Raw genomic sequence first — 25,435 nt, 5'->3', positions numbered from 1 at the left:
GCTGACCATAGAAAAAAATACAGTACTAGTACAGTGAGACCACAACTTACGAACTTAATAGGTTCCCAGAAAATGTGTGTAAGGCAAAAAGTTCATCTTCCAAATATTTATTACACATAAGAAACCATTAAAATGAGAATAATCCGTTCCCGGTTCCCCATAAAAACTACTTTTCTGCTAAAAAAGCGTTAAAACTACAAAATATACCTTATTTTATGAACTTAATTGGTTCCCAGAAAATGTGTGTAAGGCGAAAAGTTCGTCTGCCAAATTTTTATTTCCCGTAAAACACCATTAAAATGAGAATAATCCGTTCCCAGGTCCCCATAAAACAGAATTTTCTACGAAATAAGCCTTAAAACTACACAAAATATACCTTATTTTAGGTATAATAAATGTGCTATTGTATTGTAATGACAGAAATAAACTGTACAGTATAATAAAGTCGTTTTATTGACCTTTGTGATGGTCGTTGATGTAGTTGCCTCTTGATGATATCTGGAGTGGAGTTGCCGTGCTTTCTTCTTCGTCAATTATTATTATTGCTGTCGAATAGGCTCACCTTGTCTTTGAACACTTCGGGGTTGGTGTACATGAAGTCGCGGTAGCTCTCCGTGCGCACTTTGTCCTGTGAGAGAAAGATGGAAAAAGGGTGTCATTGAATGGAGAATTTATTTGCATTGATGATTTTGTCAGTTGAAGTTTTAAGTGCTCTCTGAGTTACGCCGATACGAGTTGTCCGAATGTCATTGTTATCAATTTCAGATCGGACTCGCAATCAAGTGAGCGCCTTTGTTTCACAGAACGTTATACACGCTGTGGAAGGAAAATCATGTCCTAAGAGGGTGCATAAGGCAGTTTTATACATCATGCCGATCAGTGGTAAGAGAACTACAAGCATATAAATAAATAGGTGAACAAATAAATAAATAAATACATACAGTCAGATAAATACAAAGAAATGAAAATAGACAAGTGAATAAATTAAAAAAATAGATACATAAAAATAAATAAGTGAATACATGCTGAGATAGATAAATCCATAAAAATAAATGGAAATAAATACGTGAATAAAGATAGATAAATTACAAATACATGAAAATAAGTGAATAAAAAAATAAGTGAATAAATGCTAAGATAGACAAATAAATAAATAAATGAAAATGAATAAGGGAATAAATGACTAAATACATAAATAAATAAAGACAGATAAATAAAATTACATGAAAATAAATATGTGAATAAATGAATAAGTCAATAAATGAATAAGTCAATAAATGAATACATTTATGAATGAATAAATAAATAAATAAATAAATAAATAAATATAGATACAATTAAAAAATAGGTGAATAAATGAATAAGTGAATACCGGAAAAATGAATAAATAAATAAAGATAAATAGAAATAAATGAAAATAAGTGAATAAATAAAAAAAATAGATAAATAAAAACAAAAAAGGAATAAATGCTGAGACAGATACATAAATACAAATACATGAAAATAAATAAGTGAATAAATGAATATGTCAATTAATGAATAAGTAAATAAAGATAGATAAATAAATACAAATAAATGAAACGAAATAAGTTAATAAATGAAGAAATAAATAAAGGTAGATAAATAAAAATAAATAAAAATGAGTGGAAAATAGATCAATAAAAATGAATAAGTGAATATATGCTAAGCTAACTAAATACACATACATGAAAACAAATAAGTGAAAAAATGAATAAATAAATGATAATATAAATAGAATAAATATAATACATAAATAAATAAAACATAAAAATAGATAAATAAATAGACATGAAAGTGAATAAATAAAATATATTTTAATAAAAATAAAGACAAGAATAGATAAATGAATACTTATAAATGAAAAATAAATAAGTGAATAAATTAATAAATAAGTATAGACAGATAAATAAAAACAAATTAAAATAAGTGAAAAAATAGATACATAAAAATAAATAAGTGAATAAATGCTTATAAAAATAAATACAAATAAATGAAAAATAAGTGAATAAATTAATAAATAAATAGACAAATAATTAAAATAAGTGAAAAAAGAGATACATAAAAATAAATAAGTGAATAAATGCTTATATAAATAAATACAAATAAATGAAAATAAATAAGTGAAGAAATAATAAATATATAAATAATAATAAATACAAGAATAGATAAATGAAAATAAATAAGTGAAGAAATAAATAATAATAATAAATAAATACAAGAATAAATGAAAACTTGAAAATAAATAAGTGAATAAATTAATAAATACATTTGAAATAAATAAATAAATGGAATTGAGCGGATAAACACATCAGCACTTGAATGTGTCGATTTCCCACAACCGCTTCCAGAGATTACAGGCGTAGTTTAATTACCTTTTCAACACCCAAGTGTTTCTTTTAAGAGCGCACTTGACTTCAAGGCCTTTGTCTGAAACTAACTTGTGCAATTTATTACTAATTGGGAAAATATCGATAAAAGTAAAGGGGGTCATTTAAAAAGTTTGCCAAAGTGAATTTGGCGCTTTGTTTTACGTGACTTTTCCTTGGTCTCGATGCGTCAGAGGCTATTGACATTAGCTTGACGCGCCATTAAACACAAAACGACGTCACTTTTTTGTTTCTTAACTGACATCAGAAAAACATTTTATAGCATCTAAAATACCCAAAAGATGCAGTCTGATATGTTGAGTCAAATGCAAAACGTTTTCTACGTTAAGTTCACACCTTGAGCATCTCCTCGTGAATGCCGTAATGGCCGTAGGAGCTGAAGTAGGCTTCGTCCTCATCATCGCGAAGCTCGGCGACGCCGCACGGCTTAGCGGGCCTTGCGGGTTCGGCGTTCAGCACCAAATCTTGGACGAGTTGCCTGTTGTTATGCAGAGATGAAAATTGGAGGTGAATATTTCATTGATTAGGGTACATGGATTTTGTTTTTTGTTTTTTTATCAATACTTATAATTGAAATAAATGTGTCAAGTATCTTATTATCTCATTTACTTCCATTCACAAATGTATTCGGGAATTTAAAATATGACGTAAAGTGCCATTCCCAAATTATTTTGTTTTTTCATGCTTGGGTGCAGATAAAGTGCTGGCCATGGCCTATGGCAATGTTATTTTTTCCACAAGGGGGCAGCATTTCCCTTTTTTACATCTTAGACAGTGTATCTAGGTAGCAATCTTTTAGCTAGCAAGCTTACTTTCTATCTATTTGAGTTACTTCCGGGTTGAGTGAACGCTGGCGCGTGTGGCTGTCGCTGCTCACCCAAAGAAAAACGTATCTTGTGACTGTAAAATGACCTTGAGAGTTGCTTAGAAATGAAATGGATTATTTATTATTATGTATTTATTATTTATGATCTAATATTAATTATTTATAATAGTGATAACATTTATTATTGGTTATTATTATCATTTATTATTGTTATTATATTTTTTATTATTATATTTTATTATTATTATTTATTATTATCATTATTATGTATTATTATTATTCATTTATTATTGTTATTTATCATTGTTTATTATTTAGTATTATTATTAATAATAATAATAATAATTATTAATAATAATAATAATTATTATTATTATTATTAAATATTATATTAATTAGTATTATGTATTACTATTTTTATGTTTTATTATTATTTACTAATTATTATTATTATTATAATTGTTATAATTGGATTGGGTTTGCCTTTATTTGTCTCACACTGGAGAAATTTACATTTCACAGCAGCAAAGTGATGAAAGGAATGAAAGTAGAAAAACAAAATACATGAGCTGCTGGAAATTGTTATAATTATTAATATCATCATCATTATTATTATTATTATTATTATTATTATTAATTATTATTATAATTATGATTAGAAAGCATGTTGGACATTGCGGTAAATGGAACAGATGCGATAGAGCTCACTTTTCCCTTGTCTTTCTGTAATTTTCCTTTACCTCTTCTACGCTTCTCCCTCTACCCCCTCCTCACTTTCACCTCAATGCTGCAGTGGAATTTTCCCCTTTCCTTCCAAACTTCTTCCACACGGTAAGCTTTTGGGCTGTTAAAAGTAGCTGGAAAAAGTATCCCCCTGCTGGCCGTTTTCGTGTATTGCAAATGTTAGTCAGATGGCCAAACATGAGCACGTGACCAAACAAAGCCACCAAAAACAAAAAGTGAAGCACGACTGACTGCAATTTACGGCGCTCTTCGATGGATTGATTCAAAGCCTCCTCAGCGGCAATCGTCCTGAGGAGCAGTGCATGATTGCGGTCGGCCTCCGGCGAAGTGCACGTTGATGCAACCACCCGGTGGTGACCAATCAGGTCTTCGGGGTCTACAAAGAAGCAAATATATTTCAAAATTGAAGTCTGACTGCCGATTTGATGGAGAATAACAAGTTATCATATTTCAAAGTTTCATGCTGTTATATGCTTAGTCAACACGCGTGACTCAAATACACAATTGAAGCACAGACAACCTGGGGTCAATCTGAGGTCAACAGACACAGCAAGTTAAAGTGTCATCTTCATCTAGGTAGAAGGTATGGCCTTGGACAGAATTTAGAACTTGGGAAACTCCTTTATCACCGAAGCAATTTATGACTTGAAAGTCCTTCACAGGAAGAGCTCATTAGCCAGGTTACAAATGTATCAGTTCATGGAAAACACAATGTTTTATTGCTGACAGCTGTTTGTGCTTAAAACTCAAGAGGTATGGTATTCTAATCAAGAAAACTATGTTTTACTAATGTATCACTTAAATTTGCATATACTCCCAATAAATAGCTTGGCCAGAAGGCTGAAGAAAGGAGGTGTCTGTCACGAATGACTACGTCTCCTGCCGGCAGTAAAGACAATCTTTCTGGGTTCGATGTCCGATCAAACATCTCTGAGACCTTTTTTAAGTCGGCAACGACAGAGTGGCTGAACACTTCTGAGGCCAAAATCCAAAATTTTGATTTTTGGAAGAAATTTTTATGATGAATCATTTCATTGGCTTCTAAGGAAGGCATATCAATCAAGAAATGAAGAAATACAGTAAAGTCTCGTTATATCGATATTCAAGGGAGCCCGAAAAAATATCGATATAACCGGGACTATCGATATATCCGACCCTGTTTACATGTAATTTTCTCCGTGCGTGCATAGAAATAGTATCGATATAACCGGGACTATCGATATATCCGATATCGATATAACGAGACTTTACTGTATATCCAGTGATACGTCAGCTTCCAAACTTAATTGGTTCCCAGAAAGTGTGTAAGGTGAAAAGTTCATCTGCGAAATATTTATTTCCCATAAGAAACCATGAAAAATGAGAATAATCCGTTCCCAGGTCCCCATAAAACCTAATTTTCTACTAAATAATCCTACTAAATTCTTTGAGTGCACTCAGTGCAGATGTGATATGTTATGGAGTTGAAACTTTTGCTATTATAGGACCAAAAAAAAGACCCCACCACAGGCTCGCGTTAAACCGAAGAGGACACAAACAGAATTACGATTGAGCAGGAGATCAGCGAAAAACACAAACGAGGTGTGCGTTTGTGTGATTTAGCGCCCCAGTACCAGTATGCCAAGTCGATCGTTGCTACATGTGGCGAAGGGTGTTTCTGTGTTTTCTAAGCAATGTTCTCGGGCAATAGAAGATGTTGAAAAACTTCTGTTGATTTGGATTAAGGAAAAGCAGCTAGCAAGGGACAGTGTGAGTGAGGGTATTATCGCCGAGAAAGCACGGCAACTTCACTCGGATATCATCAAGAGGCAACTACATCAACGACCATCATAAAGGGAAATAAAACGACTTTATAATACAGTAGTTTATTTCTTTAATTACAATACAATAGCACATTTATTATACATGGAATGAGGTATATTTTGTGTAGTTTACAGGCTTATTCAGTAGAAAATTATGTTTTATGGGGACCTGGGAACGGATTATTCTCATTTTAATGGTGTCTTATGGGAAATAAAAATTTGGCAGACGAACTTTTAGCCTTACACACATTTTCTGGGAACCAATTAAGTTCATAAAATAAGGTATATTTTGTATAGTTTTAACGCTTTTTTAGCAGAAAAGTAGTTTTTATGGGGAACCGGGAACGGATTATTCTCATTTTAATGGTTTCTTATGTGTAATAAATATTTGTAATAAAACGACTTTATAATACAGTGGTTTATTTCTTTAATTACAATAAAATAGCACATTTATTATACATGAAATAAGGTACATTTTCTGTAGGTGTAAGGTTTATTTAGTAGAAATTTATGTTTTATGGGGACCTGGAAAAAGATTATTGTCATTTATAATGGTTTCCTATGGGAAATAAATGTTTGGAAGACACACCTTTTGCCTTACACACACTTTCTGGGAACCAATTAAATTCGTAAGATGAGGTATCAGTGTAAATAAAAATGAAATTAAAAAAAAAGTGAAAAATAATGAGTACCAATTTGCAATAAGGGGTCATCGTGTAGAACTGGCCGGAGGAACTCTTCAGTCTCCCACGGCAAGGAACCATCCGGAAGACCCTTGAGATGTGATGGATCACATTTCTGAGGAGAAAAAAAAAAGACACTTTCAAAAGCATCTTCAAATAAAAGTGGATGTCAAAAACTAAGTTCAATGAATTGTATTATTATTAGTAGTAGTAGTATTATTATTAGTAGTATTCGTATTATTAGTATTGTTATTATTGTTGTTGTTATTATTATTATTATGAGTAGTAGTAGTACTATTGTTGATATTGTTAGTATTGTTATTTTTATTATTATTTGTTTTATTATAATTGTTATAATTTATATTTACATTTATTATTTTTGTTGTTATTGTTTTTATTTTATTTATTATTATTGGTTTTATTATTATTGTTATTATTATTATTATTGTTATTTAAATTAATACTTATATGTATATTTATATTATTGTTGTTGTTATTGTTTTTATTTCATTTTTATTATTATTATTATTGGTTTTATTATTATTGTTATTATTATTATTATTGTTATTTAAATTAATACTTATGTATATTTATATTTATATTATTGTTGTTGTTGTTATTGTTTTTATTATATTATTTTTATTGTTGATGTTGTTATTGTTATTATTATGATTAGTTTTATTTTTATTATTATTAAAAATATTAAGATGATGATGATGATGATGATTATTAATGACCCAGTAATGGAATACAACTTTGATGAATACTCACCGTAGAGCGGATGAAATTGATCAACTTGATGTAACCGTAGTCGTCTAAATCTGATCGGTTTAAAAGAATTTTCAGCAAAATGGAGAAAGAAGAACCGTCATTAGAAATTGGATGGACATCATTTAAAGGACAACCGACAAGCTCCTGTGAGAAATTAATCAGCCCGTTTCCACAGGCTGATAAATTCCTTCCATGGAGCTTGGTCGCCCTCTTCTGGCGGCTTTTTGGTGCAACATGACGTTTTCAGACCAAACAAATACAGCAAAATACATTGACGTGATGGAAGGACTGCTACAATGTGTCTTTTTTTTTTCGGTCAGGGGCGTTCCTTCAGTGACGTCACGTACGGACTCGTCACCAACTCAGAAACAAGACTTCCGGAATATTCAGCGCGAGTCTTAAAAGGTAAAATATAGCTATGTGCCGTTTGTAAAATACGCTCAGTAGAAGTCATTTTACAAATTATGGACACAACTTGTCCGATGGCGTCGGTTGTCCTTTAAGCTTTCATGCAGAAACATGGTGTAATTGGGCAAATCACTTACTGTGTTTCTTGATGACATCTATAAGGTTCACTTGATGCTCAACTGTGCAGTGCTGCAGGATGTCAGGAACTGAATCTAACAATCTTATGGAAAGGGGTGCGAGGGACAAATAAAAATAAGACGACTCAAATGACATTAACGGTCCAATCATAAAAACACTGACTATCATCTGGATGTCCGAACATCAAAAGATTGACTTTGCTTTGGAAGTAAACTTTCAATAGTAAATGACGGCTACGAATGAAAACAGGAAAGGCGATTTTTTTTCTCATCAGGTGCTCGAAGCAAAACTGAACAGATGACTATGTGCAGTCCACGAGTAATCAATAAAATAAAATAAATTGCACTTCTGGAAAACTGCATGCCTGCAGAGCACTGACAAAAAAAAAACATTAAATAATCACTGAGGCTAGCTACCTAAAGCTAAGTCACTCAGATATCATTTGCAATCAATGGCGCCTTTTATAGGATATAACCAATTGGATATTGCAATTTACGACACTATTCACTGTTTATTTTGACTCTCTTGGCCATTAAAGGACATTTCAGTCCAGATGCCATTGACGGCTCATATTGATATATGGGAGGACTCCTTTAATCGATTGCAAACATTTATGCTTTCCTCTTCAAAACTATTTGATGAATCATATTCATAACTGGATGAGTAAAAAGAAAGCATCTTCTCCGAATCTGAAGCCATTGTTTTGATTCTCCAGCAAGGCGAAGACGTCTTGGTGTGACGTCACCAACAAATGGGGCGGGACCTTCTGAAATGCACCACTTCCAGGTTCAATTTGAAGTAGTTTTTAGAATTTAGACACTTTAAGTCATTTTTATTGCCGTTTTGCAATTGACCAAAATATCAGCCAGCGTGTTTTGGCTATTTTAGATGCTATAAAACGTTTTTCTGATGTCAGTTAGGGAAAAAATGGTGTCGGTTGTCCTTTAAATGCATGATATGAATCAAATTGGGGGTTAATGAGAGCTAATGCAAAGGACTACCAATTTGAGACACATCTCTGAAATACATCTTGGGACTGAATATCTTTTTATAACTCATGATATTTTCATGCATATGCAACACTAGCACCACCCGAAAAATATCTACTGAAACTTTTGATATCACTTCCGCGGTATTTATTCATCATTGCTATTTTGCTACTTCTTGATATCTGACAAGTGTTCCCACCTGTCACAAAACAAACATGGAACGTGCTGAGAGTCCTCCTCCATCCATTCTTCGTCATCACCGGAGTCGCTCTCAGCATCCGATAGGTCGGGCATGTCGTCGGTATCCGCACAAGGATCTGGTCAGATTAAAACGAACCATTAATAATGATGTAAATGCCAACTTGGTCCACTGAGTGGAGGTAACAATGACCAAAATTGGCCCATTTCAGTTGCCGTATGTAAAATTAACTAGGAGCCGTAAGGTAGCGTTACCAAACATATGATTACATGGACTATGAATTTATGTCGGGTAAAAATGCGTACTTAAAAATAGGTCTATACCGTCCCAAGTCAACGTTTCGTAAAAGTGTATTCATCGTTTCAAAAACTCACGTGTGCCTGCGCATTCTGCCATGATGCCACTTTGTTTCCGGATTACTTCCGGGTGACGTCACGTACGAAACGACAACATTTCCGGGAAAAGACTCCACAAGATGGCGCCGCACGACCAAGTTCGAACGAGATGCAAAATTCAAAAAAATTTTGAGTTGACAAAAAAAACACACTAAAATAAATACATTCAAATAATATGTGTCAACAAATCATACTTAAACGTTTTCGTAAAAAAACAGACAAAAAATATTTCAGCTCGCAGGGAAGTGTAATAAATTTCTCCTGGATGAAAAAGGGAGTTCATTGCAGTTCATTTCAATGCAGTTTACTGCAAAAGTCCATAATATTTAAAATATCAATGATTTAATTTTTCTCTCACGTTAGTATTTCAAATTTTGCTTTGAGTCATTGTCAACCTTGTGATGGTTTGAGGCCATCCATTATTTTTGAGGAATTTTGTCGAATTGTATCTTAAAAAAATAATGCAATGCAATGTATTTGAATGTAAAAATAAACTATTCTGAACATCATAAATTCACAATATAAAAATTAAGACTCGCAGGAAGCGCTTTCATGATTAAATCAAAGTTTGTTTATGAAACTGTCACTAGGGGGCGCTGCTACACAAGAAATAACCGTCAACTGTCCTCGTCCACTCCGTTCAGGGTGTACCCAGCCGACTTCCTGAAGAACTTGGGGATAAACTACAGCAACCCGGCGAATTAGAAAATTGATGGAGAGATAAATACATGGTTATGTGGATTTATTAAATATATAAATACAGTCAAAGTGCAAAATAATAAAGCAAAGGAGAAACAATATTACATTACCATTTTTTTATATTGAAACCAACAACATTCAACACATGCTAGTAAGCTAGCAAAATTTAAGTAAGGCAGAGTTATCACAATGTTAAAATAGTGAAAACTTTGGTTTAAAATCCCAGCACGTCAATGTTGCACAGCAGGAACAGGTAAAAGTAATAGATAGAAAGATACCTAGCTACCTAACCAGCTAGCTAGATAGCCAGCCAGACAGATAGCTAATAGACAGCAAATAGGTAGCCAGCTAGGTAGCTAGCTCGATAGCCAGCCAGCCAGATAACTAATAGACAGCAAATAGGTAGCCTTACTTCCAGGTAGAGTGAACGCTGGCGCGAATGGCTGCCGCTGCTCACCCGCACAAAAAAATCCTGTGACTGTAAAGTGTCCTTGAGAGTTTTGAAAGGCGCTTATAAATTAAATGTATAATAATAATAATAATAATAATAATAATAATAATAATAATAATAATAATAATAATAATAATAAGACATTTAATTTCTAAGCGCCTTTCAAAACTCTCAAGGACACTTTACAGTCACGGGATAAGTACTTTTTTCTCGCCAGCGTTCACCCTACCCGGAAGTAACACAGCAGCAAATTTATGAAAGGAAGAGGAAAGGAAAGAAAGAAGTAGAAAAACAAAATGCATGAGCTGCTTGAAGTCAAAAAACTAAAAAAAAAAAAAACTAAATAAAAAATATGACACATACAAAGACACAGAGAGTCATTCGTTCTTCAGCACTTGCTATTCAGGAAGTCTTGTTTTTGAGTTGGTGACAAGGCTGCACTGAAGGACCGCCCCTGACCGAGAAAGCGACACACAATGCATTCTGGGTACTTTGTTTGGTCTGAAAACGTCGTGTTGATCCGTGTTGATGGCAAAATTACAAGGAAAATGACATAAATAACACCACGGTGAATCGTTGTGTGTTGCACCAAGACTACTATTTGATACTAGTTGACACAAATTCCCAGCAGACAAATCAGCCCATTTCTAACGGAGCTTGTGCGCCATCTTGTGCATTTTTTGGGTCGCTACATTGAAGTCCAGACGCCTCAAAATGACACGGAATAAATTCTTTAATCGATTGCAAACATGTGTGCTTTCCTCTTCAGAACTATTTAAATCATATTCATAACTGGATGAGTAACAACAAAGCATATTCTCTGAATCGGAAGCCATTGTTTTGATTCTGGAGCAGGGCAGTTTGTGAAGGAGTATCCTGGCGTGATGTCATAAACAAGGGGGCGGGACCTTCTGAAACGCGCCATTTCCGAGGTCATTTTGAAGTAGTTTTGGGACACTAAGTCATTTTTATTGCCGTTTTTCATTTGACTAAAAATATCAGCCTGCGTGTTTTGGGTATTTTAGATGCTATCAAACGTTTTTCTGACGTCAGTTAGGAAACAAAAAAAAAAACGCTGTCGGTTGTCTTTTAAGTGACCCAGTTCTTAACGTGACAAAACTCACCAAAGAGTTACTTGGCGTCGTCACCCTTTCCCAGAGTGCTGATGTCTTTGTTTTCCAGGATCTCAAACTTATGTTCAGACTGAAGCACGGTGTTTGACACCATCGCCTTGGCAACCGTTTGGATGGGGATGGACATTGACGTGGTGCAAACGGCAGAGACGGCGTTAAAAAATTTCCTGATCAGCCATTCGCCAGGTCGACTCTCCTGTCGCTCCACCAGCAAGACCCTGTTGGAGAACAGTAATAATAATAATAATAATAATAATAATAATAATAATAATAATAATAATAATAATAATAATAAATTTCATTTCTAAGCGCCTTTTAAAACTCTCAAGGTCACGTTACAGTCACAGGATATATTTTTTTTCCTGTGGGTGAGCAGCGCCAGCGTTCACTCAACCCGGAAGTAACTCAAATAAATAGAAAGCTAGCAAGCTAGCTAATCATTAGCAAACAGATAATAATAAACAGTGAAAGTGGAAAAAAAATATCATCATTATCACCATAATCACCACGATTATTATTATTATTATTGTAAAACTAAATAAACATTCTCGCTTCATTTCCTGTTTGGGATGCAGTTGGCGGAAAGCGCAATTTTGATTGGATGATACTGACCTAGGTGGCCGTTCATGTTGAAACAGGTAAACGCCCCCTTTTAAATAAGCCAGACGACTAAAAAAACAGTGATACCTTGGCGTACAAACTTAATTGGTTCCCAGAAAGTGTGTGTATGGTGAAAAGTGTGTATTCCAAACATTAATTTCCTAAAGGAAATCATTAAAATGAGAATAATCTGTTCCCGGGTCCCCATAAAACATGATTTCTACTAAATGAGCCTTAAAACTATACAAAATATAATACAATACATATTTATTCATATCGTAAACACCGGTTTGCAAAATTGACAGCTAACTTACCCCGGTCTGTAAACAGCATATCTGTCAAAATCCAACGCTTGTATGTCCGCTTCCACTTGTCCCTAAAAGAAATGAGTGAAGTGAGGATTACTTCTCAGATGACCGTATTTTCCGGTGTATAATGCGCACCGAAATATAAGGTGCACCCCCAGAGTGCATTATTATTATTATTATTATTATTATTATTATTATGATTATTATGATGATTATGATTATTATGATGATTACTATTATGGTGATGATGATTATTATTTTTATTATTATTATCATCATCATTATTATTCGTATTATTATTATTACTATTATTCAATAGTAACAATAATAATAACGAACATAACAACAACAAGAATAATAATAATAAGTATTATTATAATAATTGTAATAATAAATACAATACTAAGTATTATTATAATAATAATAATAATAATAATAATTATTATTATTATTATTATTATTATTTATTATTATTATTAATTGCTGTAGTGTCCTTGAGAGTTTTGAAAGGCGCTAGCTATCTATTAGCTACAAAGCTATGTAGCTGGCTGCTAGCTATATAGCTGGCTAGCTATTAGCTATCTATTGGCTAGCTCGCTAGCTTTCTATCTATTTCAGTTACTTCTGGGTTGTGTGAACGATGGCGCGTGTGGCTGCCACTGCTCACCCACAGAGAAAAAAAAAAAAACTTAACCTGTGACTGTAAAGTGAACAACAGCTGAAGTTGTAACAAAGCGCCGACATGGACAAAAGGCAAATGCTGCCTCTGGCAAAACATTGCCAGAGGTCTGACTAGCGCTTTATCGGCACCCCCACAAGAAAAAAAAATATAAACAAATTTGAGAATGGCGCTCTACGTCATATTTTCAATTCCCGAATAAATGTGTGAATGGCAGTGAATGAGTGAAGAAGAAACACCTTGACTTTGAGGTAGAGGAAGTTGCTGCTTTTATCCGCTCCTCTTGAAGACTCAAGGTGGAATTGTTGGCAGCCACCAGCTTTGGCCAGCTGGGCAGATTTTAAGACATAGTCGTGATCAACTCGGATGAATCCTTCCTGAAATCAACGAGACAAATTAGCAACAACAATAAGGATTGCTAAGAAAAAAAAATGCCTGCGTTAGTTATTGCAATTTAATGTTTAAAGGACAACCGACACCATTCTTTTGTTTCCGAACTGACATCAGAAAAACGTTTTATAGCATCTGAAATAGCCAAAACACGCAGGCTGATATTTTGAGTCAAATGCAAAACAAAAACAATAAAAATGACTTAAAGTGTCCCAAAACTGCCACAAAATGAGCTCGGAACCGGGCAGATTCAGATAGTCCCGCCCCCTTTGTTGGTGACATCACGCCAGGATACTCCTTCACAAACTGCCTTGCTCCAGAATCAAAACAATGGCTTCAGAGAGTTCAGATTCAGAAAAAGATGCTTTCTTGTTACTCATCCAGTTATGAATATTATTATAAATAGTTCTGAAGAGGAAAGCATAAATGTTTGCAATCCATTAAAGAAGTCCTTCTGTATCAATTCGAGCCATCTGGACAACAATGTAGCGTCCCAGAAAATGCACAAAATGGCGCCCAAGCTCCGTTGAAAACGGGCATATTTGTCCGCCGGGAATTTGTGTCAACTAGTATCAAATAGTAGTCTTGGTGCAACACACAACAATTCACCATCGCGTTATTTATGTAGTTTTCCTTCTAATTTCGCCATCGACACGGATCAACACGATGTTTTCAGTCCAAACCAAGTACGGCAAATTGCATTGTGTGTCACTTTCTCGGTCAGGGGGCGTTCCCTCCGTGACATCACGTCAGGCCTCGTCATCAACTCGAAAACAAGACTTCCTGAATATTCAGCGCGAGTCTTAAAAGGTAAAATATAGCTATATGCGCTAGAATATTTGTAAAATGCGCTCAGTAGAAGTCATTTAAAGTGATTTTACAAATTATGGACGCAACTTGTCCGGACGTGTCGGTTGTCCTTTAAGGCTTATGTAGTTGAAAATTATGTTTTATGGGGATCTGGGAACGGATTATTCTCATTTTAATGGTTTCCTATGGGAAATTAATGTTTGGAAGACACACTTTGCGCTTTGCACACACTTTCCGGGGACCAACTGTGTTCTGTGAAGTGCTTTATGACAGCATTGGTGACTCATGGACATAAATAAGATGTCATATTTCGAGTGTGTAACTAACAGTACATGTTTTTTTTTTCTGTCAAACTATCATTTCTACATTGTGCCACCAAGAAAAAAGGATTGAAAGGCGCTTATGAATTAAATGTATTATTATTATTATTATTATTCCATTGCCTTCTTTTTGCTTCACTCACAGTCCCCGCTTTGGCTCTGGTTGTTCCCAGGCAGCAGTAGCCCACGTCATGTCCCCGGAAGGCAGCGGCGTAATCCTCAAGTTTCTCAAAGTCCACGACCTCTTGAACCTCAAGGCGGAAAAGAGACCGAGTGGGGGAAAATATGAATATAATATCATAAGATGAGAAGGATTCTTCAGCCGGCATCTGTACTTCTTTGAAGGTATCGGACGTTTCGTTTCTTATCCAAGAGGCTTCGTCAACTAACTATTTTTTTTGCTGGTAGTTTATGCCCGATATATATATATATATATATCCCTATTGTCCAGACGTGGCGGTGCCAGCCTCAGCTATGATTAGTCCCTGCTCTCAGGTTGGGGGGAGCAGAGGACTACTCCCTGCGGCTACACTGATTACTTCTATTGTCCTGACTGATTACTTCTATTGAGTATGGGGTCTACGACTGGCCTGATTGCACCATTTGCTCTGGTATCACCTCATCAGCATAACTAAGCCTATGTTGCCTAAGAAGTCTGTTGTACGAATGATCCAATTATGAACCTCACCCCCAATGGTGATTTAGTGAAGGGTTTTGTTGTGTTATGAAAATAGCTTCTTTTACTCCCCTTCCAAAGCATCGATGTTCTTTTGCGAATATTTTAACCTCATTGTCGTCAAATGAGTGGTTGCTAGCTTTTAGGTGCATATGTACTGCAGATTGAAGCCCACTAGTATTATCCCTGCCATGTTGATCGTCTTGTTTTGAGAATTTGTTTAGTCTCCCCAATGTATGTCTCTTTACAATTTTCATGTTTCATGTAAACATCCCCCTAAATTGAGAGCAGGGAGCAATCATAGCAGAGTGCGGCACCACACTAGGGAGATATATAGGGCCATAAACTACCAGCAAAAAAAAATGTTCGCTGACGAATCCTCTTGGATAAGAAGCGAAACATCCGACATCTTCAAAGAAGTACAAATGACGGCTAAAGAAACCTTTTCATCGATGGACCATTCCTGTACGACTGACAGCTTACACAGATGTATAACATCATGAGGCGATGTGTCCGAAAGTGTGACTGACCAGGTTTTCAAAGGCTTTGCCTTCAACGGTCAGCTGCCTTCTTCCAATGAGTGTAATCTTGCTAAAGAGATTGCGCCGTTGTAATTCTTGCAGCAGCAACTTGCCGGTTTCACCAGATGCGCCGAGGATGAAGCAGCTCTGATTCTTCTGACGGAAATTTTCCTCCAAAGTTTTGATGTCTGACGTCATTCTGTTTTCCAGGAAAAAAACAAAAGAGTTTATGAAACATTAAAGGACAACCGGGTTGAGTGAATGCTGGCGCATGTGGCTGCCGCTGCTCACCCACAGAAAAACCAATCCTGTGACTGTAAAGTGACCTTGAAAGTTTTGAAAGGTGCTTATAAATGAAATGTATTATTATTACTGTATCTATTAGCTAGCTAGCTACCTAACTATTTCTTTGCTATCTATTAGCTATATATTAGCTGTGTAGCTGGCTTGCTAGCTATCTATCTAGCAATCATAAAGCTATCTAGCTGGCTAGGTAGCTATCTGTTAGCGATTGTATCCTGTGACTGCAAAGTGACCTTGAGAGTTTTGATATGTGCTTAGAAATTAAATGTATTATTATTATTACCGGATCTATTAGCTAGCTAGCTTTCTATCTATTTGAGTTCCGGGTTGAGTGAACGCTGGCACGTGTGGCTGTCGTTGCTCATCCACAGAAAATCTTATCCTGTGACTGTAAAGTAACCTTGAAAGTTTAGAAAGGCGCTTATGAATGAAATGTATTATTATTCTTACTGTATCTATGAGCTAGCTTGCTACCTAACTATTTCTTTGCTATCTATTAGCTTTTTAGCTGGCTTGTTAGCTATCTATCTAGCTATCGTTTAGCTATCTAGCTGGCTAGGTAGCTATCTATTAGCGACTGTATCCTGTGACTGTAAAGTGACCTTGAGAGTTTTGAAAGGCGCTTATAAATGAAATGTATTATTATTATATTATTATTATCATCATCATTATTATTATTATTATTAGTGTATCTATTAGCTAGCTTTCTATATATTTGAGTTACTTCCGGGTTGAGTTTATAAATGAAATGTATTATTATTAGTTTTCTGCTGTGAAATGTAAATGTATCCACTGCGAGACTAATCCAATCCAATTTATAAACGTGCAATTAGTTTAAGGTTGATGGTGTGAAGTGTTTGTTTGTTTGTTTTTAATACAAAATAAACCAGGGGAGTTTTGCACTTAATGAAGTTGAAGATCAAAAACAAGATTCATCCTAAATACGATGCGTTTTTACACCGTATTTTATTGATGTTATTAAATATGTCTCGGCTTTGCCATTCATCTTCGGTCGTCTTTGCTGGCTCACACAAGCACACTAAAACAGCCTGAAATGATTGAATATGCCTTTACGTAAACTCGCCATTTTTAGACACACCTTTAGCTTTAGCGCCTCCGGTATGAATAAACATCACGCAGCAACTTTTACCTGACGAGGTGAGCTGGCGGAGGGTCGTCGAAAATTTTGAGAACAACTGCGAAGATGACGATCGAAAATGAGAAGAAGGTTGCGGCTTTTCCTAATGCGACGCCCAGCAGTTGAATAAACGACATCACTCGGAATCACGACGACCATGAACAAACACTTCCTGTTTTTTTTATTTTGCTCCCGCTGTTCTGATTGGTTGAGGAATGCGGAAGAGCCGCCTGTCAATGTCCCTGTCCTACGTTGTCTTTAAGTGTTGACTGGTCTTTTCATATACGTTTTTTAACCATACTGTGCAGTCATAAACTAAAAAAAATGTCTTCCCCCTTCCAAATATATTTTGTAACACGGGGCTGCTAAAGATAAAATAGTTAAATCCGACCGAAATTGTGACGTCATCATGAAGAGTCACATCTTGTTTTACAACATCGATGGCATCAAGTAAACAAACGCATTTAATAATAATAATAATAATAATAAATACATTTCATTCATAAGCATATTTCAAAACTCTCAAGGTCACTTTACAGTTACAGGATACAGTCGCTAATAGAAAGCTACCGAGCCAGCTCGATAGAAACGATAGCTAGCTAGATAGCTAGCAAGCCAGCTACACAGCTAATAGATAGCTAATAGATGGCAAATAGGTAGGTAGCTAGCTAATAGATACAGTAATAATAATAATACATTTCATTTCTAAGCGCCTTTCAAAACTCTCAAGGTCACTTTACAGTCACATGAGAAGTTTTTCTGTGTGTGAGCAGCAGCAGCCACATGCGCCAGCGTTCACTCAACCTGGAAGAACTCAAATAGATAGAAAGTTAGCTAGCTAGCTAATAAATAACTAATACATAGCTAGCTCGCTAGTTAGATAGCTAATAGATAGAAAATATATAGCAAATACCTAGCTAGCTAGGAATCCACCTAGATAGCTAACTAGGTAGCCAGTTAGATAGGTAGCTAGATAATAATAATAATAATAATACATTTAATTTCTAAATGCCTTTTAAAACTTTCAAGGTCAATTAAATACACAAAGCCACATCGCTGTCATATCAATACAGCCGTCCAGTGTGTGATGCGTGACAGTAAAGTCTTTACGGCGTACATCCAATGTACACGAACAGTCGGAGAAAAGAAGCGAGCGACAACATGAATTCTATACATCCTTTAGTAAAAGACCAACAATGGTCAAACGTGATTGACCACTGACCACCATTGGTATTTCCACCTCCAACCGCGAAGCTGTAAAAAGGAAATTGAACCACGTCTCTGCCACGCACTCGGTGAGCCCTAAGCCTTCTTAGCGCGACTTCCTGTCCGATCAATGCTTGAGACAATAACCCAACAGGTGCGACGGACAGGAACCCAGCAGCCGCTTTCCTCCCCCGCCGCTAGGCCCAATTAGCACCTGCGGCTAAGGAACAAAGACGCGACATTTCATTTGCGGAGTTGCTAGTTTAAAGCTTCTTTTCTTTCTGTCTCTTGCTGCTGACATCTTTCAAGGATCATCCCTGGCGCCATCGTATTCTATTAGATTGGGTCGATGCCTTGTTTGTTTCCAAATGGCAGGGGTGTTTCAAACATGTGGAGTTGATGAATTCATTGCATGTGACTGGATTTGGTGTCTTTGTGCGGGGCTTTTGCCTCATCAAACCCCCGCACGAAGAGCCGAGGAAAGTGGAAAGGCCTTTTTGGAGGCTTTAATTCACACTCAATAATAAAACCACTTTATTATACAGTACAGTTTATCTATTTAATTATAATACCATAGCACATTTATTATACATACATTATAATTTGTGTTGTTTTAAAGCTTAGAAAAGTAGAAATTTATGTTTTATGCGGACCTGGGAACGGCTTATTCTCATTTTAATGGTTTACTATGGGAAATTAATTTTTGGGATACACACTTTTGGCCTTACACAGTCTGTCTGGGAACCAATTAAGTTTGTAAGCCACCCAAAAATGAATCAAGCCAAATACAGTGGGACCTCAGTTTACGAACCCCTTGGCTTACAAACTTTTCGGTTTACGAACGTTAAATTTATGAAAATGTTACCTTGGCATACGATCTATTTTTCGGGATACACACGGAGCTGCCACAATGAGTGATGCGTCGTCCGCGAATGAGTCCGTTCTTGTAACAACAAAATGGCAGCGGACTTTATTTTGTCCACTATTCCCCGCCCCCAGTCGTCGGTTAAAGCCACGTGATTGCTCAAGAACACAGCAGTGGGGAATGGGGTTACAGACAGAGAGAGAGTGAAGCTGTTCTCCAAAAAACAAAATGGCGTCTTCGGTGAAAGCCACGTGTAGTTTTAAGACTTGGAAAAGTAGAAAATTATGTTTTATGGGGACCTGGGAACGGATTATTCTCATTTTAATGCTTTCCTATGGGAAATATTTTTTTGGGATACACACTCTATCTGGGAACCAATTCAGTTCGTAAGCAAATAGACACTCCGGGCGTACACTCTGTTGATGACACATAAAGACGCCCGCCCAGACACCAAAACGCAGCTCGAGCAAGCTTTCTCACTGCCGACGTCCGCAGACTCCGAAGTGTGATGCTAATGACGCTAATTAATGGAGCCTGACAGCACAATCTGCTGCCCATTGTCTCCCAATAAACAGCCTTACAGTCCACATGAGCCACATAAGGCGCTTTGAGAAGCAGACTGCCGTCCCGGGTGGAGGGTCACACCTCGGGGGACGGTCCTGATCCTCAAGTGGGGATTAACTCAATTAGAGAGGCCACCACGGCTTGATCAAGACGCTGCCATGGATGACTGTGTGTGTGTGTGTGTGTGTGTGTGTTACTGTTGCCATTATTTGTTGCTGTGTGTTCTGATGCAGCTGGTGTAGAGATGACGGCAACCTTTTTTCTTGACTATGACCCGCCGCAATATTTCTTGTCATGCATCTTCATAGTAATTAAAGGACAAGCGACACCTCGGGACAAGTCGCGTCCATAATTTGTAAAATCACTTCAAATGACTTACTGAGCGCATTTGACAAAGATTCCACCGCATGTCGCTATATTTTACCTTTTAAGACTCACGCTGAATATTCAGGAAGTCTTGTTTTCCAGTTGATGACGATGCCCTATGTGACGACACGGAGGGAACGCCCCCTGACCGAGACAAGTGACACACAAAGCATTTTGGGTACTTATTTTCATCTGAAAACACAGTGTTGATGGCAAAATTAGAAAGAAAACTACATAAATAAGATCGTTTAGCTATCTAGCTGGCTAAGTAGCTATCTATTAGCGACTGTATCCTGTGACTACCAAGTGACCTTGAGAGTTTTGAAAGGTGCTTAGAAATGAAATGTATTATTATTATAACTGTATCTATTAGCTAGCTAGATTTCTATCTATTTGAGTTACTTCCGGGTTGAGTGAACGCTGGCGCATGTGGCTGCCGCTGCTCACTCACAGAAAAACTAATCCAGTGACTGTAAAGTGACCTTGAGCGTTTTGAAAGTCGCTTATAAATGAAATTTATTATTATTATTACTGTATCTATTACCTAGCTAGCTACCTAACTATTTAATTGCTATCTATTAGCTGTTTATTTGCAGTCTAGCTATCTAGCTAGCTATCGTTTAGCTATCTAGCTATCTATTAGCGAATGTATCCTGTGATTGTAAAGTGACCTTGAGGGTTTTGAAAGATGCTTAGAAATGAAATGTATTATTATTACTGTATCTAGTAGCTAGCTAGATAGCTACCAACCTAAGTATTTGATATCCATTAACTGTCTATTAGCTGTCTAGCTAGCTATGTAGCTATCTCGCTGGCTAGGCAGCTATCTATTAGCGACTGTATCCTGTGACTGTAAAGTAACCTTGAGAGTTTGGAAAGGTGCTTAGAAATGAAATGTATTATTATTATTATTATTATTATTACTTCTTACTGCATCTATTAGCTAGCTAGCTAGCTTTCCATCTATTTCAGTGGCTGACCCACAGAAAATCTTGTCCTGTGACTGCAAAGTGACCTTGAGAGTTTTGAAAGGCGCTTATAAATGAAATGTATTCCTATTATAATAATAATAATAATTATTATTATTATTATTATTATTATAAAGGGTTATCACTCTGATTGGCTGATGTGAATATGTTAGTGGTCAATCAATTTAGTAAGAACAAAGGTACAACAGTAAGAGTATTGTGTCTTTCTTCAGCTTTGTTGTCGGCTCATACATGGTATCAGTAGTGCTTAGCGGAGCTTTGCCGCTCAAAAGGGCCGCGGCTAAGTCGTGATGAGACCTGCTTTTCCTTCTCCGAGGAACAATAAGCTCATTAAAGGAGCAAACAGATTAGCAGTGTGTTTCTATAGGCCACCCAAAAAATAAAAGATTCAGTGGAGGGGGTTCGAGGGGGGATTTGAATGCACTCAGAACACATTGCACATCTGGACCTTTTAACTGACTTCCCGGAATGCTGTCTGAGAATGTGCCTTTTACAATTAGCATTCGGATTTGCAACGAAAAGCACAGCACATTTTGATACATAAAATAAGGTCTATTTTGTGTCGTTTTAAGGCTTATTTCATAGAAAATTATGTTTTATGGGGACCTGGGAACGGATTATTCTCATTTTTAATGGTTTCCTATGGAAAATGAATGTTTGGAAGACACACTTTGCACCTTACACACACTTTCTGGGAACCAATTATGTTTTTTTAAGCTGAGGTATCATTGTGTATAGTGCTTTAACAACAACTGAAGCTGTAACAAAAACGCATAAAATGGACAACTATCTGATACAAGAATTAAAAACGGTGACGCCACTTGTGGAGTCATTCGGGCAATTTGGGTGTTCAGGGTATAAACTCTGAACCACTTGCCAGTCAGCCAATCGCAGGACACACAGAGAGGAAGAACGAAAAGCAGCTAGCAGGGGACAGTGTGAGTGACTGTATTATCGCTGAAAAAGCATGCCAATTTCACTCAAGAGGCAACTACATCAACGACCATCACAAAGGTCAATAAAACGAATTTATTATACTGTACAGTTTATTGCTTTAATTATAATACAATAGCACATTTATTATACATAAAATAAGGTATTTTGTGTCGTTTTAAGGCTTATTTCATAGAAAAGTATGTTTTATGGGGACCTGGGAACGGATTATTCTCATTTTTAATGGTTTCCTATGGGAAATTAATGTTTGGAAGACACACTTTGCGTCTGACACCCATTTTCTGGGAACCAATTAAGTTTGTAAGCTGAGGTCTCACTGTAGTTTGGAAGCGCGACCACACACGAATTTCGGATTGCGGCGCGATGTCATGAGCGGCTTATTTATTAATAGCGAGCGAAAGAAGGACGAACCGACGGTTAGCATCGGCGACGTTGCCAAGAAGACCTCAACGTCAAAACGTTTGTATGTGCATTTTTTCCTGCGATGACGTAATCATAGCAGAATGTAGCAAAGCCTCTTAGCGAAAAACTGAAAGGCAAAGAGAAATATCCCCGATGGTGTGATCTCCATCTATTTGCCGTCTCAAATCTCCCTTTTGTGGACGGAGCGGCGAGGCTTAATGACTCCTTTGAAGCGGCGCCATCTTTTAAAGCGAGTAGCTTTGGGAATGTCATCCAACTAACCTTTGGAACTTGTTCCCACATCGATCAAAGAGCGAGTAGCGTGTAATAGCCACCTTTTTACTTTTTTTTAGTCGACCGCTGATATTTGTTTTGTCATTTTAGTCCATCCATTTGGTAAATATTGAGACATTGTGGCTATAAATGCATGAAGTTCTTCTGTATCTAGCTAGCTAATCTAGCTAATCTATTATTAGTTAGATATTAGCTAGCTAACTTTCTATTTTGAGTTATTTCTTGGTTGAGTGAACGCTGGCGTAAGTGGCTGCCGGTGGTCATAATGTATTATATTCATAACTGTATCTATTAGCTAGCTAGCTAGCTAGCTAACTATTTATTTGCTATCCATTAGCTATTTATTATCATAATAATTTCATTTCTAAGCGGCTTTCAAAACTCTCAAGGTCACTTGACAGTCACAGGATATTTTTTTCAATGGGTGAGCAACGGCAGCCACATGCACCAGTTACCACTCAACCCGGAAGTAACCCAAATAGATAGAAAGTTAGCTAGCTAGCTAATAGATAGCTAGCTAGATAACCAGCCAGCTAGATAGTCAATAGATACCTAGCTAGAAAGCCAGCCAGCTAGATAGCCATTAAGTGAATAGATAGCTAGCTAGCTAGCTAGCTAACTATTTATTTGCTATCCATTAGCTATCTATTATCATAATAATTTCATTTCTAAGCTAGCTAGACAGCAATTAGCTGTCTAGCTATCTATCTAGATAGCTATCAATTAGCTATCTCGCTAGCTAGGTAGCTATCTATTAGCGACTGTATCCTGTGACTGTAAAGTGACGTTGAGAGTTTTGAAAGGTGCTTTGAAATGACATGTATTATTATTATTATGACTGTATCTATTAGCTAGCTAGCTTTCTATCTATTTGTGTTACTTCTGGGTTTAGCTGGCGTGTGTGGCTGCCGCTGCTCACCCACAGAAAAAACATCCTGTGACTGTAAAGTGACCTTGAGAGTTTTGAAAGGCACTTAGAAATGAAATAATAATAATGTTATTATTATCGGGCTATGCAGCTGTCTATCTAGTGAGCCAGCTATCTGACTATCTAGCTAGCTAATTTGCTAGCTATTTGCTATCTAGCTAGCTACCTATCTATTTGCTATCTGTCTAGCTGGCTATATATTAGCTTTTTAGCTAGCTATTAGCTATCTATCTGGCTGGCTATCTATTAGCTATATATATTAGCTAGCTTTCTATCCATTTGAGTTACTTCCGGGTTGACGGAATGCTGGCGCGTGTGGCTGCAGCTGCTCACCCATAGAAAAACTTCATCCTGTGACTGTAAAGTGACCTTGAGAGTTTTGAAAGGCACTTAGAAATGATGATGATTATTATTATTAATAAAAATATAATTCATCAGAAAAAAAAACAGTTAATTCCTAAATTATATGGAAGTTATAAGAGCTTGAAATGATGGCGGCTGATAGATATAGATATTATATAGATTTTTTTTCTACTTCTTTCTTTCCCTTTCCCTGCCTCTTATAACTTTGCTGCTGGGAAATGTAAATATCTCCAGTGCGAGATGAATGAAGGTACATCCAATCCAATCCAATCCAATTAATCAACACAGCGGTGTAAATTCGCCGGATTTAGCCTGAATGCTAAACCGAGAAGCCATGTTCATCCCCACAGTCGCCGTCTCAGTGTGACGCTTCTCCGTTTGTGGCTGATCTTTCTTTCTTTTTCTTTCTCAAGACGCCATTTGAGGTGCTGTCGGAGGTGGAAACGGGCAAGAAAGGGCGAGATCATGGCAGACCCACCACAGCACCGAGACCTCCCTGCTGATGAGCAAACATGACTACAAATGGCGGAACCCGCCCGACAATCACTCGCTGAATGGAGGCTAATTAGCTGGAGGCTAATACCAGTTTACTAACACCTGTATTAGCGCGCTTGCACGGCAGGGAGTCAGAGATGGCTAATAAGTGCTAATCCCTTATAAACCCCAAAATCCTCCTCCCTCGAGTCGGCATTAGCATAGCCGCCTGATTGAGACGACTGTTGCCGAGGCTAATGTGGACGGAGAATTTTGACTGAACGGGAAGTTGTTGGACAACTTTATTTGTTGACCGTTAAAGGACAACCGACACCTCCGGACAAGTTGCGTCCATAATTTAAGCCCATTTACAAAGATTCCAGCGCATATAGCTAGATTTGACGTTTTAAGACTCGCGCTGAATATTCATGATATTTGTTTCTGAGTTGATGACGATACCCTAAGTGACGTCACGGAGGGAACGCCCCTGACCGACAAAGCGACACACAATGCATTTTGGGTACTTTTTTCTTTGAAAACACCGTGTTCATGGCGAAATTAGAAGGAAAACGACATAATGTGATGGTGAATCGTTGTGTGTTGCACCAAGACTACTACTATTTGATACTAGTTGACGCA

At 36.6% G+C, this 25,435-nt stretch overlaps 2 protein-coding genes across 5 annotated transcripts in view; both read right to left on the bottom strand.

Annotated features, from left to right (window-relative positions):
* The window catches only part of prmt3 (protein arginine methyltransferase 3), a 49,531-nt gene extending 39,585 nt beyond the window's left edge, over positions 1-9,946 (bottom strand). The window contains exons 1-8 of the mRNA XM_088991447.1: positions 9,343-9,946; positions 8,969-9,086; positions 7,780-7,862; positions 7,235-7,284; positions 6,473-6,578; positions 4,210-4,354; positions 2,745-2,886; positions 563-628 (exon numbers count right to left, since the gene is read on the bottom strand). Of these exons, the coding sequence (XP_088847573.1) occupies positions 563-628; positions 2,745-2,886; positions 4,210-4,354; positions 6,473-6,578; positions 7,235-7,284; positions 7,780-7,862; positions 8,969-9,086; positions 9,343-9,364 (732 nt within the window). The 5' untranslated portion in view covers positions 9,365-9,946. The remainder of the gene's footprint in view (positions 1-562; positions 629-2,744; positions 2,887-4,209; positions 4,355-6,472; positions 6,579-7,234; positions 7,285-7,779; positions 7,863-8,968; positions 9,087-9,342) is intronic.
* A 144-nt stretch (positions 9,947-10,090) lies between these two features.
* htatip2 (HIV-1 Tat interactive protein 2) overlaps positions 10,091-25,435 on the bottom strand; it is a 38,700-nt gene continuing 23,355 nt past the window's right edge. For 2 of the 4 annotated variants that reach the window (XM_088991453.1, XM_088991452.1), the window contains 5 exons: positions 15,960-16,149; positions 14,897-15,004; positions 13,473-13,610; positions 12,561-12,622; positions 10,091-11,864 (listed from right to left, as the gene is read on the bottom strand). In XM_088991453.1, the coding sequence (XP_088847579.1) occupies positions 11,645-11,864; positions 12,561-12,622; positions 13,473-13,610; positions 14,897-15,004; positions 15,960-16,148 (717 nt within the window). In that variant the 5' untranslated portion in view covers position 16,149 and the 3' untranslated portion in view covers positions 10,091-11,644. Of the gene's footprint in view, positions 11,865-12,560; positions 12,623-13,472; positions 13,611-14,896; positions 15,005-15,959; positions 16,150-17,403; positions 17,567-25,435 lie in introns of those variants that run through there. The other 2 variants (XM_088991451.1, XM_088991450.1) reach the window with 2 other exon arrangements.

Source organism: Hippocampus bargibanti, linkage group LG03, assembly GCF_051943395.1.
Source record: "Hippocampus bargibanti isolate YZ-2025 linkage group LG03, ASM5194339v1, whole genome shotgun sequence".
NCBI lineage: Eukaryota > Metazoa > Chordata > Actinopteri > Syngnathiformes > Syngnathidae > Hippocampus > Hippocampus bargibanti.
The sequence above is the reverse complement of the archived record's forward strand: the minus strand, read 5'-3'. Positions and strand labels throughout refer to the sequence as shown.